Here is a 16692-nt window from a genome sequence, read left to right as displayed (position 1 = left end):
GATGGATGGGAGCTCAGCATATAAAAGTCTTCCCAGCATTGACAAATTGGCAGGTTGGCTTATAACCCTCTAATTATCTGAACAGCATTGGAGCAAGGAGGAGAAATGTGAACAGCCAAAGAGGCAATTTCCTTCCTACTTTGTAGCCTAATAAGGAAGGACATTTTCATGTTTTAATTGAAACTACAAGTAACCTGTTTTCACTCTAAGAGGAAATAACACAGAAGGTAAGAGCGGAGGTCCTGGAGCCTGGCTGCTTGAGTTCAAATTCCAGCCCTGTTTCTTAGTAGCAGTTTGGCTATACGAAAGTTCTTTAGCCCCCTCTGCCTCAGTTTCCCCATCCATAGAACAGAGATAATTGTACATATAGAATTTTTATGAGAATTAAATGAGTGAACACGTCCTTAAGCCAGTACCGGGTACATGGTGAGCACTATATTTGTGATTGCTATTATTACTTCCTCAGGGTGTTAATCACTGAATTTGTAACTTTAGGTAGAAATCTGAAATTATTTAATCTAAACACATTCTTCTAAAGACAGATGAACTTAGGCAGTGTGGGATGGTTAAGAACAAATTGTGGCCGGGCATGGTGGCTCAAGCCTGTAATCCCAGCACTTTGGGAGGCCGAGTTGGGTGGATCGCCTGAAGGCAGGACTGAGGTTAGCTGAGTGTGGTGGTGGGCACCTATAATCCCAGCTACTTGGGAAGCTGAGGCAGGAGAATCACTTGAACCTGGAGGTGGAGATTGCAGTGAGCCAAGATCGTGTCACTGCACTCCAGCCTAGGCAACAGAATGAGACTCCATCTCAAAAAAAGGAAAAGAAAAGAACAAATGGTACAGCTTGTTAGAGCCAGACCAAGTGGCCAGGGCTCTAACTAGCTGTGAAGTGTGACTAGTATTCCTCCCACACCATGAGACCTCCCTATATGTGGTAGCTGTGCCGTGGTGGAAACGTACTGGACCAAGAACGATGCATAACCTTCTTCTACCCCCTACCTCAGAAATGCACGTGGGTGTTCCAGAATCTCCTCCAAGGTGATTCTGCAGAGCTCTGGGCCTGTTTAGTCTCTGGAAGGAGCTGGGGTGCCAGAATGCTATACACACCCAGAGAGCACCATGAACCGTCCTGCTGTGCCTGAAATGTACAGTCCATTAGCACCCCCAAAAAGAGCAGCTGCAGATCTAGGACACACGCTCACAGGGTAGAATTTCTATACTCTTTACAGCCGAGGAAGCAATTATGGTAATTCCAGAGTAGTTCAGTTTTACCCAAAGAGAAAAAACAAATGGGAAATTAGTGACAAACCAGTGGCCTGGAGTCTAGATAAGGAGAAAACACAGGTGCACCATTATTTCCTTAAGAAAATTCTCATTGACTCTGGGGAGGATGCCTTTAGTAAAGAAACAATGCATGTTTTGTTTTGTTTTCCCCAATTGAAAGTCAGTGAAAGGAAACGTGATGTTGGATAAATGTGTGTGTGTGTGTGTGTTTGTGTGTGTGTAAATATATGGGCTCTGGGTTCAGAGGGACCTAGCTTTAAATTATGACTATTACTTTAAAAATAGTGACCTTGAGTAGGTAATTTAATCTTTCTAATCTGTGAACTGTGAGCCTTAATTGTACTGACCTCAACTGGCTCATCAAGGATTTCTGGATGCCTGGTGCATAGTAGACACTCACTGGGTCCCTATTCTCACCACCTAACCTCTCTGCGGAGAGGTGAGAGTAGAGATAACTGTTAGTGCTTTTGCATATGTGTGGAATCTACTATGTGAAAGGAAAAGAAAAACTCTGGACCCCAATTCACCATGCTATGTTTTAGAAAAAAATAAGCCAAAAGCTGGGTCATGTGAGAAGCTTCCTTTCCTTTTGTGCCTAAACAGAGAGCTACAGATGAAAGGTGAAATAGCTCCAGAGGTAGCTACTCTATGTTAACCATATCTTATGTAAAGTGCTGATTTATTGAGCGCAACATGAATACGTAATTGGCAGTTCCCCTGCCTGCTCCCTTGCTCTTGCAACATGTGGATTGTTATACCCTCCCTCTTTCCCCTCCAGCCCACTTTCCTTTTTTAAACATTGAGGCCCTTAATTTCATCTTTGGAGAAAGGTACAGACCATAGACTGTTTCTGTGATTCCATGTTATTTTCTTCTGATCATGCCCTTAGCCTAGGCAAAATAAACTTCTAAGTTGATTGAGGCCTGTGTCAGATACTTTTTGGTTTATTACTGCCTCTAGAGCAGAGCTACCAACAGTGCGTGCCAATACTGTGGAGGACTTGCATGTGCCAGGTGTCATTAACTCATCTAATCCACATAACTTCAGGAAACGGGGCATTATAACTTCATTTTACATGAGGAGATTATGGCACATGGAGTTGCTGGAACTCGCCTGAGTTCACCCAGATACTAAACACCATACCCGGGATTCCTGGGATCAGAGAGCATGTGCTGAACCTCTCCATCACGCTGCCTCTCTGCTGTTAGGGCAGCTCTCACGGAGGTATCGTGAGGATCAGGAAACACGGTGTCTGTGAAACACTCTAGAGCTGAGCTCACACGGTACGCGTCACAGTAGATGGTGTCCTATAGCCACTGGAATGTCCTAAACCAAATGAATCTGGCTCTGATGACCTTTAAAACAGAAGCCGCATGGGCTCCTTCATTTAGTTGTAGTTCCTCTTAGAAGGTGTGATAACCACGATCTCAGGGAAAGAATTAGAAATGGGGTGTTGGGCCATTCTTACAACCAATACAGAATTCCATAGCCCAATTGCCATGCTGTTTCTTACCTTGGATGTTCAATTCGATGTCATCCAATTAAAACACACATGGACAAAAGTCACCTTTTCATCTTTTAAAATTTATTTTGCCTATTACGAAAAACACACCACATAATTCAACTAGCAAAGAAGACTGCTTCAGGGCGTGTAAAATGAAAGGCTTCTAGGCAGTTATCTGATTAAAGAACACTAAGAGAGGGACAAGGCTAGAAGCCGCGGGCTGTCTACACTATAGCAGGAGCCATTTGGGTTGGCTGGAGGAGCTGTGGAAAACATGGAGAGGGTGGTGCTGGAGACCGCCATGGCTATTCCTCATTGTTATTACAGAGTGAGGTTCTCTGTGTGCCCACTGGTTTGAAAACCTTTACACAATAATGATAGAATAGTACACACATGAGAACTGAAATGGCCCAAACCCAGAAAGAAAGCCCAACTAGATCCTCAGAAGACACTTCTAGGGACAATAACCGATGAGGAAAAGATGGCCTCCTTGTGCCACCGTCTGTTACGATTTCACTCCATTGCAGCAGACAGCCGTTCTTCTAAGCAGACAGAAGGCGATGATGGCAAAATAGACCACACTCTTGAGGAGCAGGAGGAGGTACATGTAATATGCAGAGGTGTTCGTGAGCTGCAGCAGTAGTGCATCTAAGAGAAATTGCAAATGTTCTTTTTACAGAATAAGATATATTAATGGGAGAGGGGTTCACAAATACTTATTTCTCATGATTTACATTGAAGTAATATTCCACCACCACCAAAACCTAAAAGCAAACATCTACTGCTACCACCACCACCAAGAGTCAGACAAGTCAGAATTCAGCTTTCAAGTTGATTAACAACCTCTGCTAAATTCACTTAGAACATTTTAAACTATTAAAAAGTAAGGTTACATTGTAGAAAATCAAAGAAAGTGGTTAATCCAGATTTGCTGATGTGTTAGGCAGTTGTGGTGCACTCACCTGTCTTTCCTAAATGTCTCTAATTACGGCTATGCTATTATTGGGTGATTGCATTTCATATCATTTGAAGTTTTGCAAGAGATATGTGATGTCAAGGAATAAGTAAAGACAGTGGGGGTGGACCACCAGTGGCTACTCAATGACCTACAAGGCTGAGTCTCTTCCTGCAGAAATTTCTATTTACATGTTTGGTCTTCATAAAGTGAGAACTCCAGAAACATCAGTCCTTGGTGTGGAAAAGGATCTCAAGAAGTGATATGTCCATAAATCCCTGCCCTTGGTCAAGTGAGGTGTTACTGCCCCTCCTTGCCTGGTGTGGCAGCCTAAGTCAGAGCCCCTTGGTATTGGAAATAGAGGAAAGTTGAGCAGGGCTAGAGCCAATGCTTCTAGTCACATTCTTTGTGCATATGTAGAGAGAAAAAGCCAGAAACAAGTATTCACTCTATGTCTGCTAAATGAGATACCCCATGCCAGACATCTCACATTCATGCCCTTATCTCTTCAATAACTGTGAATCTGGTTAATTATTCTTTGTTGGCTGATGAGAAAACTGTTACCCATAAAATGTAGGTCACTTACACCTAATCATTAAAAGAGCTGGAGTGAAAGTCTAGTCGGCAAAGCCCATGCACCCACCCATCCCCACATTATGTCCCTTTGGTTTCACATTCCTGCCTTGTAATTTCTTGCTATCTGACTCCATTGTAGAAAAAATAGAGAACTTAGTAACTGCACGAACTCTTTGTTTGATGTCCTGGTTTGAAATCCCAGACCTAGCTGTGTGACATGTATAAGGGATTTTTATAGGTATTTACTTTAAAGGGACTGTAAAATGGGAGAAAAAATACTGTACTACTTTTTAGGAATATTAAGATGATTAAACTAGAAAATGCAGAACAAGCCCTTCTGTGTAAAAAGCACTTGATAAACACTAGTTCATGTTATTAGCTACTAGCAAAGACCAAAGACTAAAACAAAACAACTCGAGAAGCAACAGGGTATCATGTTTTCCCCAGTCATTATAACAAAAGACACAAGGCCGGGCACAGTGGCTCATGCCTATAATCCCAGTAGTTTGGGAGCCCGAGGGGGTAGATCACGAGATCTACTCAGAATTCGAGACCATCCTGGCCAGCATAGTGAATCCCCATCTCTATTAAAAATACAAAAATTAGCCGGGTATGGTGGTGTGCACCTGTAGTCCCAGCTACTTGAGAAGCTGAGGCTGGAGAATCACTTGAACTAGTAAGGCGGAGGTTATGGTGAGCCGAGATCGCGCCACTGCACTCCAGCCTGGGTGATAGAGTGAGACTCCGTCTCAAAAAAAAAAAAAAAAAAAAAAAAAAAAGACGGATGAATAAAGTCTGTTTTTTGAAATAACTGAAAGCATATCACTGTACCCTCTAATTTACAATCATCTCATACCCGAAGCAGTAGTTAGGTTTGTTAATACAACTCCTAGAAAATGAGGGACTAATTTAAAATATCACTAGGTCCATTCTGCAGCATCCAACCTAGCAAAATCCATTCCCTGATTTTTCAAGCCAGAGAAGTTCAAAACTTAAAATGATCAGGAGGAAATGAAAAACACAAAAGCTTACCATTTGCATCTTTTGACCAATTGTCTTTGGGATCCATTGTGATGACATCTAGAAGAATGAGAGCAAGTACTAGTCAATTGTTCATGCCCATTATTTGTCAAGGTGTGTGTGTGTGTGTGTGTGTGTCTGTGTGTGTGTGTGGAATTAAATGAATATTTATAAAACCTGTCAACAGAAAGGCAGGAGGACAGTTATTAAAAATATGAGCCCTCAATTCCAGAAATAATTGGTCTGATTCTATGTAATCAGGTAGATCTAATTCATATATTATGTTTTTGCACATCAAGATGTTGAAGTTCGTGAAGAATACATTTTTCTTTTTTATCACAACTGGAGTGTAGTATCCAAGAACATTTGGTTTTCCTTCTGTATTCATAGCTCCTAGCACAGTGCCTTTTTATTTATCAAAAACAGACCACAAAGTATGTTTTTGATACATACTTGTTCAATGGAAATAAACAGAACAAGTGGCTACTTTACACCCTTCAGCACACACTGCTGACCTGAAATCAGCAAAAATAATAATTTTGGGGTTTGTTTTTTTTTTTTGACGCAGAGTCTCACTGTCACACAGGCTGGAGTCGAGTATAGTATGGTGTCATCCCGGCTCACTGAAGTCTCAAACTGCGCAGGTTCAGGAGATTCTCCCATCTCAGCCTCCCGAATAGCTGGGAGTACAGGCACACACCACCAAGCCGAGCTAATTTATGTACTTTTGTAGAAACAGGGTTTCGCCGTGTTGCCCAGGCTGGTTTCAAACTCCTGGGCTCAAGCAATCTTCCTGCCTTGTCCTCCCAAAATGCTGAGATTACAGGCATAAGAAACCACACCTGGCCAAGAATTCTTTACGTCCTAGAATCCACAACAGAATCTTACATGTTTGAAGGAGACTGGCTTAGAAAAATTTCTCATCTAAGCAGAAAAAAGCAGTCATACCTTTCCAAATCATGCATATCCCCAACGTCCCGAGCAAGTACCCATGATTTTCTGGAGGTATAGTGTTTCCGGACATAACAACAACAATATTAATAAAAGCTAATATCTACTGAGTGCTCATTATTGTGTCAGGCACTATGTTAAATGCTTCCCATGCATTTATTTGTTTAATTCCCCAGTAACACTTATGTGAGCATTATTACGTAACACGCACGTACATGAGTATTACATGGCCCCATGTTCTGAATGAGGAAATAAAGCTTAAAAAGTGCAGGCAACTTGCCGAGAGTCATATCAGTGAGTAGCAGAGCCAGTATTCAGACAGTAGTTGTAGGGGAAGAAAAGAAATTGGACATATGAAAAGTACTTTGTAGAAATAATCCACAGAAATAGATAGAAAGTAATTTATAAAGAGACAATATAATGTCGCCATTGTGTACTCAAAGAAAATCACTTTCAGTATGTTAATTACTCTCAGCAAATGGCTGTTTTTATTACAGGAGCTCCGCATTTCAGTGCAATTTTTTCTGGGACTACAAAGACAGAGGCCAAGTCACATTGACAGTTCTCTCAATAAAACCTGAGGTGAGAGTTGAATTTATCTGTGATGTTTAAAAAGAAAAAAAAAAAGAAGCAGCAGCAAACATGCATACGAAGACAACATATTTTAAAACAGAAGAAAACAGAGTCGCATTGGTGTGTTGGTTTATTATTTTTCTACTAGATGTGTGTTTGTCTATACGGATATGATTCTGGTGTGCAATTTTATGCACTCACTGAGATCTTTATTTCATGTATTCTAAAAAAATGGACTTGAGGTATGGGTTTTGGATAAGTCTCACAAATGCAAATGTTAGTTATCAAGTCTGCATGTCCAAATATCTTTAAGGGCTGACTTTAATGGGTTTTCAATGTCTTTTTATTTTCCTTAGGGTGACTTCATTTATTAAAAGAGAAATGAAAATGACTATCATTTATTTCCATGCATTGATTGAGGTAAAAAGAATAAAGTAACTATTCCCCATAATAAAATCTCCAAGTGTATCCTGAGTTCTCTCTCTCTCTCAATCAAGGTTGGTTGCAAATGTGGACCAGATTAGTTTTATCTCCTTGAAAAGCACTTCGTTGATTATATAATATGATCACTTCCATGTTATATTTTTAGCTCTTCTCAGAAAAACAAACTTCCAAGAAAGAGCATTAGAAATCTACTGTAGAATGACATTAAGAGAACTGTCTTCCTTAATGTAGTTGCCTTGAGAAGCGCATGAAAGACATTTTACTTTTAGGCCAGGCACAGTGACTCACGTCCGTAATCCCAGCACTTCGGAGGGCTGAGGGGGCAGAAAACGAAGTCAGGAATTCTAGACCAGCCTGGCCAACATAGTGAAACCCGCTCTCTACTAAAAATACAAAGATGACCCACACATGGTGGCGTGTGCCTGTACTTCCAGCTACTTGAGAAGCTGAGGCTGGAGAATCGCTTGAACTCCAGAGGCGGAGGTTGTAGTGAGGTGAGATCGCGTCACTGAAATCCAGCCTGTTCAACAGAGCGAGACTCCGTCTCAGAAAAGAAAAAAAAGAAAAGAAAAAAGACACATGGATGAGTAAAGTCTGTTTTTTGAAATAACTGAAAGCATATCACTGTACCCTTTAATTTTCAGTCATCTCATACACGAAGCAGTAGTTAGGCTTGTTAATACAACTCCTAGAAAATGAGGGACTAATTTAAAATATCACTAGGTCCATTCTGTAGTATCCAACGTAGCAAAATCCATTCCCTGATTTTTCAAGCCAGAGAAGTTCAAAACTTCAAATGATCAGGAGGAAATAAAAAACACAAAAACTTACCATTTGCATCCTTTGAATAATTGTATTTGGGATCCACTGTGGTGACATCTAGAAGAATGAGAGCAAGTACTAGTCAATTGTTCATGCCCATTATTTGTCAAGGGGTGTGTGTGTGTGTATGTGTGTGTGTCTGAGTGTGTGTCTGTGACTGTGTGTAATTAAATGAATATTTATAAAACCTGTCAACAGAGAGGTAGGAGGACAGTAATTAAAAATGTGAGCCCACAATTCCAGAAATCATTGGTCTAATTCTGTGTAATTAGGTAGATCTAACTCATATATTATGTTTTTGCACATCAGAATGTTGAAGTTTGTGAAGAATACATTTTTCTTTTTTATCACAACTGGAGTGTAGCATCCAAGAACATTTGGTTTTCCTTCTGTATGCATAGCTCCTAGCACAGTGCCTTCCACAAAGTACGTTTTTGATAAATACTTGTTCAATGGAAAAATAAACAGAACAAATGGCTACTTTACAGCCTTCAGCACACACTGCTGACCTGAAATCAGCAAAAACAGTAATTTTGGGTTTTTTTTTTTTTTTGAGGCAGGGTGTCACTGTCACCCAGGCTGGAGTGAACTATGGTGTGGTGTCATCATGGCTCACTGAAGCCTCAAACTGCCCAGGCTCTGGTGATCCTCCCATCTCAGCCTCCTGAATAGCTGGGAGTATAGGCACTCACTCCCATGACCAGCTAATATTTGTATTTTTTGTGGAGACAGGGTTTCGCCATGTTGCCCGGGCTGCTTTCCAACTCCTGGGCTCAAGCAATCTTCCTGCCTTGTCCTCACAAATGATGAGATTACCAGGATAAGCCACCACACCGGGCCAAGAATTCTTTCAGTCCTAGAATCCACAACAGAATCTTACGTGTTTGAAGGAGTCTGGCTTAGAAAAATTTCTCATCTAAGCAGTAAAGAGCAGTGATTCCTTTCCAAATCATGTATATCCCCAACGTCCCGAGCAAGTACCCATGATTTTCTGGAGGTATAGTATTTCTGAACATAACAACAACAATATTAATAAAAGCTAATATCTACTGAGTGCTCATTATTGTGTCAGGCACTATGTCAAATGCTTCCCATGTATTTTTTTTGTTTAATTCCCCAATAACACTTAAGTGAGTTGTATTATGTATGGCCCCATGTTCTGAATGAGGAAATAAAGTTTTAAAAGTGCAGGCAACTTGCCAAGAGTCGTATCAGTGAGTAGCAGAGCCAGTATTCAGACAGGAGATGTAGGGGAAGAAAAGAAATTGGACATATGAAAAGTACCTTGTAGAAATAATCCACAGAAATAGATAGAAAGTAATTTATAAAGAGACAATAGAATGTCACCATTGTGTACTCCAAGAAAATCTCTTTCAGTATGTTAATTACTCTCAGCAAATGGTCATTTTTATTACAGGAGCTCTGCATTTCAGTGCAATTCTTTCTGGGACTAGAAAGAGAGAAGCCAAGTCACACTGGTACTTCTATCAATAAAACCTGAGGTGAGAGTTGAATTTGTCTGTGATGTTTAAAATAAAAAAGGAAGAAGCAAACATGCATACAAAGACAACATATTTTAAAACAGAAGAAAACAGAGTCGCATTGGTGTTTTGGTTTATTATTTTTCTAGTAGATGTGTTCTTGTCTATACGGATATGGTGTGCAATTTTATGCACTCTCTGAGATCGTTATTTCATGTATTCTAAAAAATAGACTTGAGGTATGGGTTTTGGGTAAGTCTCACAAATGCAAACGTTAGTTATCAAGTCTGCATGTCCAAATATCTTTAAGGGCTGACTTTAATGGATTTTCAATGTCTTTTTATTTTCCTTAGGGTGACTTTATTTGTTAAAAGACAAATGAAAATGACTATCACTTATTTTCATGAATTGATTGAGGTAAAAAGAATAAAGTAACTATTCTGCATAATAAAATCTCTAAGTGTATCCTGAGTTCTCTCTCAATCAAGGTTGTTGCAAATATGGACCAGATTAGTTTTATCTCCTTCAAAAGAACTTCATTGACTATATAATATGATCACTTCCATGTTATATTTTTGGCTTTTCTCGGAAAAACAAACTTCCAAGAAAGAGCATTAGAAATCTACTGTAGAATGACATTAAGAGAAGTGTTCTCCTTAACTTAGTTGCCTTGAGAAGCACACGAAAGACATTTTACTTTTAGACTGGGCACAGTGACTCACGCCTATAATCCCAGCACTTGGGGAGGCTGAGGCAGGTGGATCACTTGAGGTCATAAGTTCAAGACCAGCCTGGCCAACTTAGTGAAACCCAGTCTTTACTAAAAATACAAAGATGACCCAGACATGGTGGCATGTGCCTGTAGTCCCAGCTACTTGAGAAGCTGAGGCTGGAGAATCGCTTGAACCCAGGAGTCGGAGGTTGTGGTGAGCGGAGATCACACCACTGCACTCCAGCCTGGGCAACAGAGTGAGACATCATCTCAAATAAAAAAAAAAAAAGACAGATGGATGAGTAAAGTCTGTTTGTTAAAATAATTGAAAGCATAACACTGTACCCTTCAATTTACAGTCATCTCGTACACGAAGCAGTAGTTAGGTTTGTTAATACAACTCCTAGAAAATGAGGGACTAATTTTTAAAATATCACTAGGTCCATTCTGTAACACCCAACCTAGCAAAATCCATTCCCTGATTTTTCAAGTCAGAGAAGTTCAAAACTTAAAATGATCAGGAGGAAATAAAAAACACAAAAACTTACCATTTGCATCTTTTGAATAACTGTCTTTGGGATCCACTGTGGTGACATCTGGAAGAATGAGAGCAAGTACTAGTCAGTTGTTCATGCCCATTATTTGTCAAGGGGTGTGTGTGTGTGTGTGTGTCTGTGTCTGTGTGTGTGTGTAATTAAGTGAATATTTATAAAACCTGTCAACAGAGAGGCAGGAGGACAGTTATTAAAAATGTGAGCCCACAATTCCAGAAATAATTCTGATTCTATGTAATTACGTAGATCTGATTCATATATTATGTTTTTGCACATCAAGATTTGAAGTTCGTTAAGGATACTCTTTTTCTTTTTGATCACAAATGGAGTGCAGTATCCAAGAACATTTGGTTTTCCTTCTGTATGCATAGTTTCTAGCACAGTGCCTTCCACAAAGTATGTTTTTGATAAATACTTGTTCAGTGGAAAAATAAACATAACAAGTGGCTACTTTACAGCCTTTGACACACACTGCTGACATGAAATCAGCAAAAAGAATAATTTTGGGGGTTTTTTTGAGGCAGAATGTCACTGTCACCGAGGCTGGAGTGGAGTATAGTATGGTGTCATCAAGGCTCACTGAAACCTCAAACCCTCCAGGCTCAGGTGATCCTCCCATCTCAGCCTTCTGAGTAGCTGGGAGTACAGGCACTCACTCCCATGACCAGCTAATATTTGTATTTTTTGTGGAGACAGGGTTTCACCATGTTGCCCAGGCTGCTTTCCAACTCCTGGGCTCAAGCAATCTTCCTGCCTTGTCCTCACAAATGATGAGTTTACCAGGATAAGCCACCACACTCGGCCAAGAATTCTTTCAGTCCTAGAATCCACAACAGAATCTTACGTGTTTGAAGGAGTCTGGCTTAGAAAAATTTCTCATCTAAGCAGTAGAGAGCAGTCATTCCTTTCCAAATCATGTATATCCCCAAAGTCCCGAGCAAGTACCCATGATTTTCTGGAGGTATAGTATTTCTGGACATAACAACAACAATATTAATAAAAGCTAATATCTACTGAGTGCTCATTATTGTGTCAGGCACCATGTTAAATGCTTCCCATGCATTTTTTTGTTTAATTCCCCAATAACACTTCAGTGAGTTGTATTATGTATGACCCCATGTTCTGAATGAGGAAATAAAGTTTAAGAAGTGCAGGCAACTTGCCGAGAGTCATATCAGTGAACAGCAGAGCCAGTATTCAGACAGTAGTTGTAGGGGAATAAAAGGAATTGGACATATGAAAAGTGCTTTGTAGAAATAATCCACAGAAATAGAAAGTAATTTATAAAGAGACAATAGAATGTCACCATTGTGTACTCTAAGAAAATCTCTTTCAGTATGTTAATTACTCTCAGCAAATGGTCATTTTTATTACAGGAGCTCTGCATTTCAGTGCAATCCTTTCTGGGACTGGAAAGAGAGAGGCCAAGTCACATTGACAGTTCTCTCAATAAAACTGAGGTGAGAGTTGAATTTGTCTGTGATGTTTAAAAAAAAAAAGGAAGAAGTAAACATGCATACAAAGACAACACATTTTAAAACAGAAAGAAACAGAGTCGCCTTGGTGTTTTGGTTTATTATTTTTCTAGTAGATGTGTTCTTGTCTATACGGATATGATTCTGGTGTGCAGTTTTATACACTCACTGAGATCTTTATTTCATGTATTCTTAAAAATGGACTTGAGGTATAGGTTTTGGGTAAGTCTCACAAATGCAAACGTTAGTTATCATGTCTGCATGTCCAAATATCTTTAAGGGCTGACTTTAATGGGTTTTCATTTTCCTCATGGTGACTTTATTTATTAAAAGATAAATGAAACTGACTGTCACTTATTTCCATGCATTGATTGAGGTAAAATGAACAAAGTAACTATTCCCCATAATAAAATCTCTAAGTGTATCCTGAGTTCTCTTTCTCTCAATCAAGGCTGGTTGCAAATGCAGACCAGATTAGTTTTATCTCCTTTGAAAGCACTTCATTGATTATATAATATGATCACTTCAATGTTATTATATTTTTAGCTCTTCTCAGGAAAACAAACTTTCAAGAAAGAGCATTAGAAATCTACTGTAGAATGACATTAAGAGATGTGTCCTCCTTAATGTAGTTGCTTTGAGAAGCACATGAAAGACATTTTACTGTTAGGTCCGGCACAGTGACTCACACCTGTAATCCCAGCACTTTGGGAGGCTGAGGCAGGTGGATCACTTGAGGTCAGGAGTTTGAGACGAACCTGGCCAACATGGTAAAACCCCATCTCTACTAAAAATAGAATAATTAGCGAAATATGGTGCCAGGCGCCTGTAATTTCAACTTCTCGGGAGGCTGAGGCAGAAGAATTGCTTGAAACTGGGAGGTGGAGGTTGCCGTGAGCCGAGATCATACCATAGCACTCCTGCCTGAGACACAAGAGTGAAATTCTGTCTCAAAAAAAATAAAAAAAAAGACATTTTACTTTTAGAATTTAGTGTAAAGTAAAACACATTATAAAACTGTAACTTCTCTCCTGTATGGTATTCACTGCCCTGGAACTTACTATGCTTTTTATTTCACCCTGATCACTGGAAAAATCAGAACACTTAAGCACAGTGGTAAGACTACCCTCAAGCTTTGCACTTTTGTCTCCTCTTTGTGTCTCAGCAAAGGAAATAGAAAATTGGGACTGTTTTTATAACCCCACTTCAGTTAGTTTCAGGAAAGGCTACACCTAATACAGTAACTACACAAATGAACACATCCCTGCTACCATTTTGAAAGCAAGCATTTTCCCCGCCATTGTTTCCTTTACACTCCATCATAGCCCCAGGGGAAAGTCAAGACAACTGTCCAAATCACATTTGATCATTGCAGAAACTCAGGATCTGAAAAGCTAAAGACTTACCCTAGAAATTTGGAATGGTACATGGCAAAGATCTTCAAACATTTTGTTAATGCTTGTTCCCCTAGGCTAAAAAGGACTTGTTAACCACAGGAAAAAGCACAAAATGAGTCCTTTTCATGCCCACTCTGGAGGTATTGGACTGTTATGTTCATATTCAGGATGTTGACATATAGTGACGGACTGGACCACTGGGCCAGAGCACATTCAGCCCTTGGCCCAATCATCTAGAGATGTACAGAATCTGCATCAAAGGCACTGTTTTGGGAGCTCGCGCGTGAATCATGAGTGACCCTGAGTGATCAGGAAAAGAGTATATTCTCTGCACTGTCATGCATCCTCCTTAGGATAGTAACTCATCCTTGTCTGTTCATCCACATTTCCACTAAGCCTGGTGTGTCATAATTGTACAATAAATATCTATTGAGCTGCATTAACCAATGGCAGGAAATGCATTTATTATGGAAAATGGAAGAATGGCTGTACATGTAAGCCTTACCAACCTTTAATTATGAAATGTTACTTTATGGTGATATATAAAATGAAACTCTGAAAAACCCAAGGCCTCTATAAAACTGCAGTGGCCAAGACTATTCTATGTTTTGTAGAGCCACACTCTACAGATAAACATTATCTACAGATAAACAAGATCTACAGTTATCGTCAGATGAACATTATTTTGTCAACAATGAACCCATGGTTTGTAGGTTAAACTTTGTGGGTAGCAATATTGAGGTGAGTGACTCTCCTGCTTGGGCAGAACATTCCTGAAAGACATATACTTGTTCTTTTCCGATCAAGTAAAGTCATCAAAAGAAGGGAGAACACTTTTTGAGCATTTACCACGTGCTACGTTGCTAGATGCTTCTGTGTATGTTGTTTCCTTTAATCCATCTAACAACCCTAAAAATCAGCATGTGACTTTCTTATTTTGGATAATGGAGCTGAGGCTGAGAAACCTTCAGTAACTTTTTCAATTTTGTTTTCTCCAAAACCTATACCATTTTAATTCTATAGAAAAGTAGCAGGGCATTTACTCTACCATTAAATGTAACCATTTTTAAGAGAGATTTATGTTTGTTTTTCATTAATACTGAAAGGAAAAAATGCAGCATTCACTTTCAAAGAAGTGTTCTGAGAGATATGTGTAAACACATACCTGTCTTTATTGGAGGAAAGATAATTTCTTGATCAACTCCGTTTTTATTATTCTCATGTCTGACGATACATCTGTGTTCTTTGTCCAGTGACTTTTCTGGCACCGTTAACCAGCTAAATTTCATGTATGTGTCGTTAGTCTTCATGGTGTTCCCCTCCTGGGATCCCAGAATTTTGTTGCTCTTCTTTTCTTGCCAATGTATCTTAATAACATCCGGGAAAAATTTCTCAAGAAGACAAAGGTATGTTCCAGCCTTATGGAGGTTTGTTTCAGCAATTGAAGGAAGAAAAATAGTGGGCTTGGGGGAAACATCTGCATCAAGGTGTTTATCTATGGGGAAAAATGAAATATGAATTTAAAAGAATCATTAGAGAAGCACACACATTGCACGGTTTGAAGTGGCCTAGTACATAACCATAAAAAGAGAAGGTGCCATTGAGCTGGTGTCCACCGCGGCCTTTCATCCAGGATAGGATGCACAGTACTTATTATTGTGCTTATTTTACAGATGTTGAAAAGAGGATCAAGACATTAAATAACTTGCCAAAAGTCACAGCTCTCAAGCGTCAGATGCTGGATGAAAACTTGGCCCTTGTTTATTCTGCACATGCTGTGATGAGTGTGATTTTTAACTGCCTCCTACCAGGGCTTCCAACGTTCATGAGCATATTTATTTTATTTTTTAATCTCTTTTGTTTCATCATAATGAAGCAGATTTTCAAGGTGGATGGCAGGGGAAAGTGGAAGAAGGTCAGAAAACTTTAATGATCTCTCTACAGATGAGACTCTTTGGTCCTTTTCCCCTTTCCCTTTTCCATCCTTTGTAACTTATGTTCTTTGGTCAAATAAGACACATTCTCATGTTCTGCAATTTTGTGTACTCCCACTCTTCATTTAACTAAATCTGCAATGCACCATATTTATCTTATTATTTATCTTATTTCCCATATGAATAAATGTCAGAAATTTTTTTTTTTTTTTTTTTGAGACTGGGGCTTGCTCTGTCGTCCGGGTTGGAATGCAGCAGCACGATCATAGCTCACTGCAGTCTTAACTTCCCAGGCTCAAGTGATCCTCCCACCTCAGCCTCCCAAGTAGCTGGGACTACAGGTATGCACCACCATGCCTGGCTAATATTTGTTTTTTCTAGGGACATATTTCACCATATTGACCAGGCTGGTTTAAGACTCCTGAGCTCAAGTGATCTGCCTGCTTCAGCCTCCCAAATCCTGGGATTATAGGTGTGAGCCACCATGCCTAGCCACTTTGTTCACTTTTATTTTTAACATACACAGTCACTTGTTTTAAAGAGAATCTACTTCCACATGTACACACTGTCTATCAAGTTGACTGTGTAGCTTCAATGTGTATGCCATGCGCAGTTCCCCCAGTTAATATCTAACTTTATATAACATCTCAATTTCACATCTGCACCCTCCAAGTTTTGGGATGCAGCAGTATTTACAGCTGTACCTCCAGATTATTCACCATCTCTCGAATTTAGAAACAAAATGGCAACATTTCCAATACTCTTATTTAAATTTTTTATTGATTATTTTCAGAAATACTCTTGTGTTAATCTTATGCAGTAATGCACTTATCAAAATTTTGTTTTGCTTTAGAAAGTATTCACCAAAAGCACATTTTATTTTGGAATTTCATTTGAAGTTTAAGAATGACTAAGAATGCACCAGGGGTGTATTTTTTATACTAGTTTTCATATAAATTTACCCTATTAATGAGAAGGTCTATGTAAATCAGTGTATCTATATTTTGAC

The 16692-nt window shown here is 39.4% G+C and overlaps 1 protein-coding gene across 2 annotated transcripts in view; it reads right to left on the bottom strand.

The window, feature by feature from the left end:
* Positions 1 to 2848: 2848 nt before the first annotated feature.
* The window catches only part of LOC100937967 (T cell receptor gamma constant 1), a 45049-nt gene continuing 31205 nt past the window's right edge, over positions 2849 to 16692 (bottom strand). The window contains exons 4-8 of one of the 2 annotated variants that reach the window (XM_054559285.2): positions 14915 to 15244; positions 10872 to 10919; positions 8140 to 8187; positions 5353 to 5400; positions 2849 to 3437 (exon numbers count right to left, since the gene is read on the bottom strand). In XM_054559285.2, the coding sequence (XP_054415260.1) occupies positions 3295 to 3437; positions 5353 to 5400; positions 8140 to 8187; positions 10872 to 10919; positions 14915 to 15244 (617 nt within the window). In that variant the 3' untranslated portion in view covers positions 2849 to 3294. The remainder of the gene's footprint in view (positions 3438 to 5352; positions 5401 to 8139; positions 8188 to 10871; positions 10920 to 14914; positions 15245 to 16692) is intronic. The other variant, XM_054559284.1, reaches the window with a different exon arrangement.

The sequence above is a fragment of the Pongo abelii genome, chromosome 6 (assembly GCF_028885655.2).
Source record: "Pongo abelii isolate AG06213 chromosome 6, NHGRI_mPonAbe1-v2.0_pri, whole genome shotgun sequence".
Lineage (NCBI taxonomy): Eukaryota > Metazoa > Chordata > Mammalia > Primates > Hominidae > Pongo > Pongo abelii.
The sequence above is the reverse complement of the archived record's forward strand: the minus strand, read 5'-3'. Positions and strand labels throughout refer to the sequence as shown.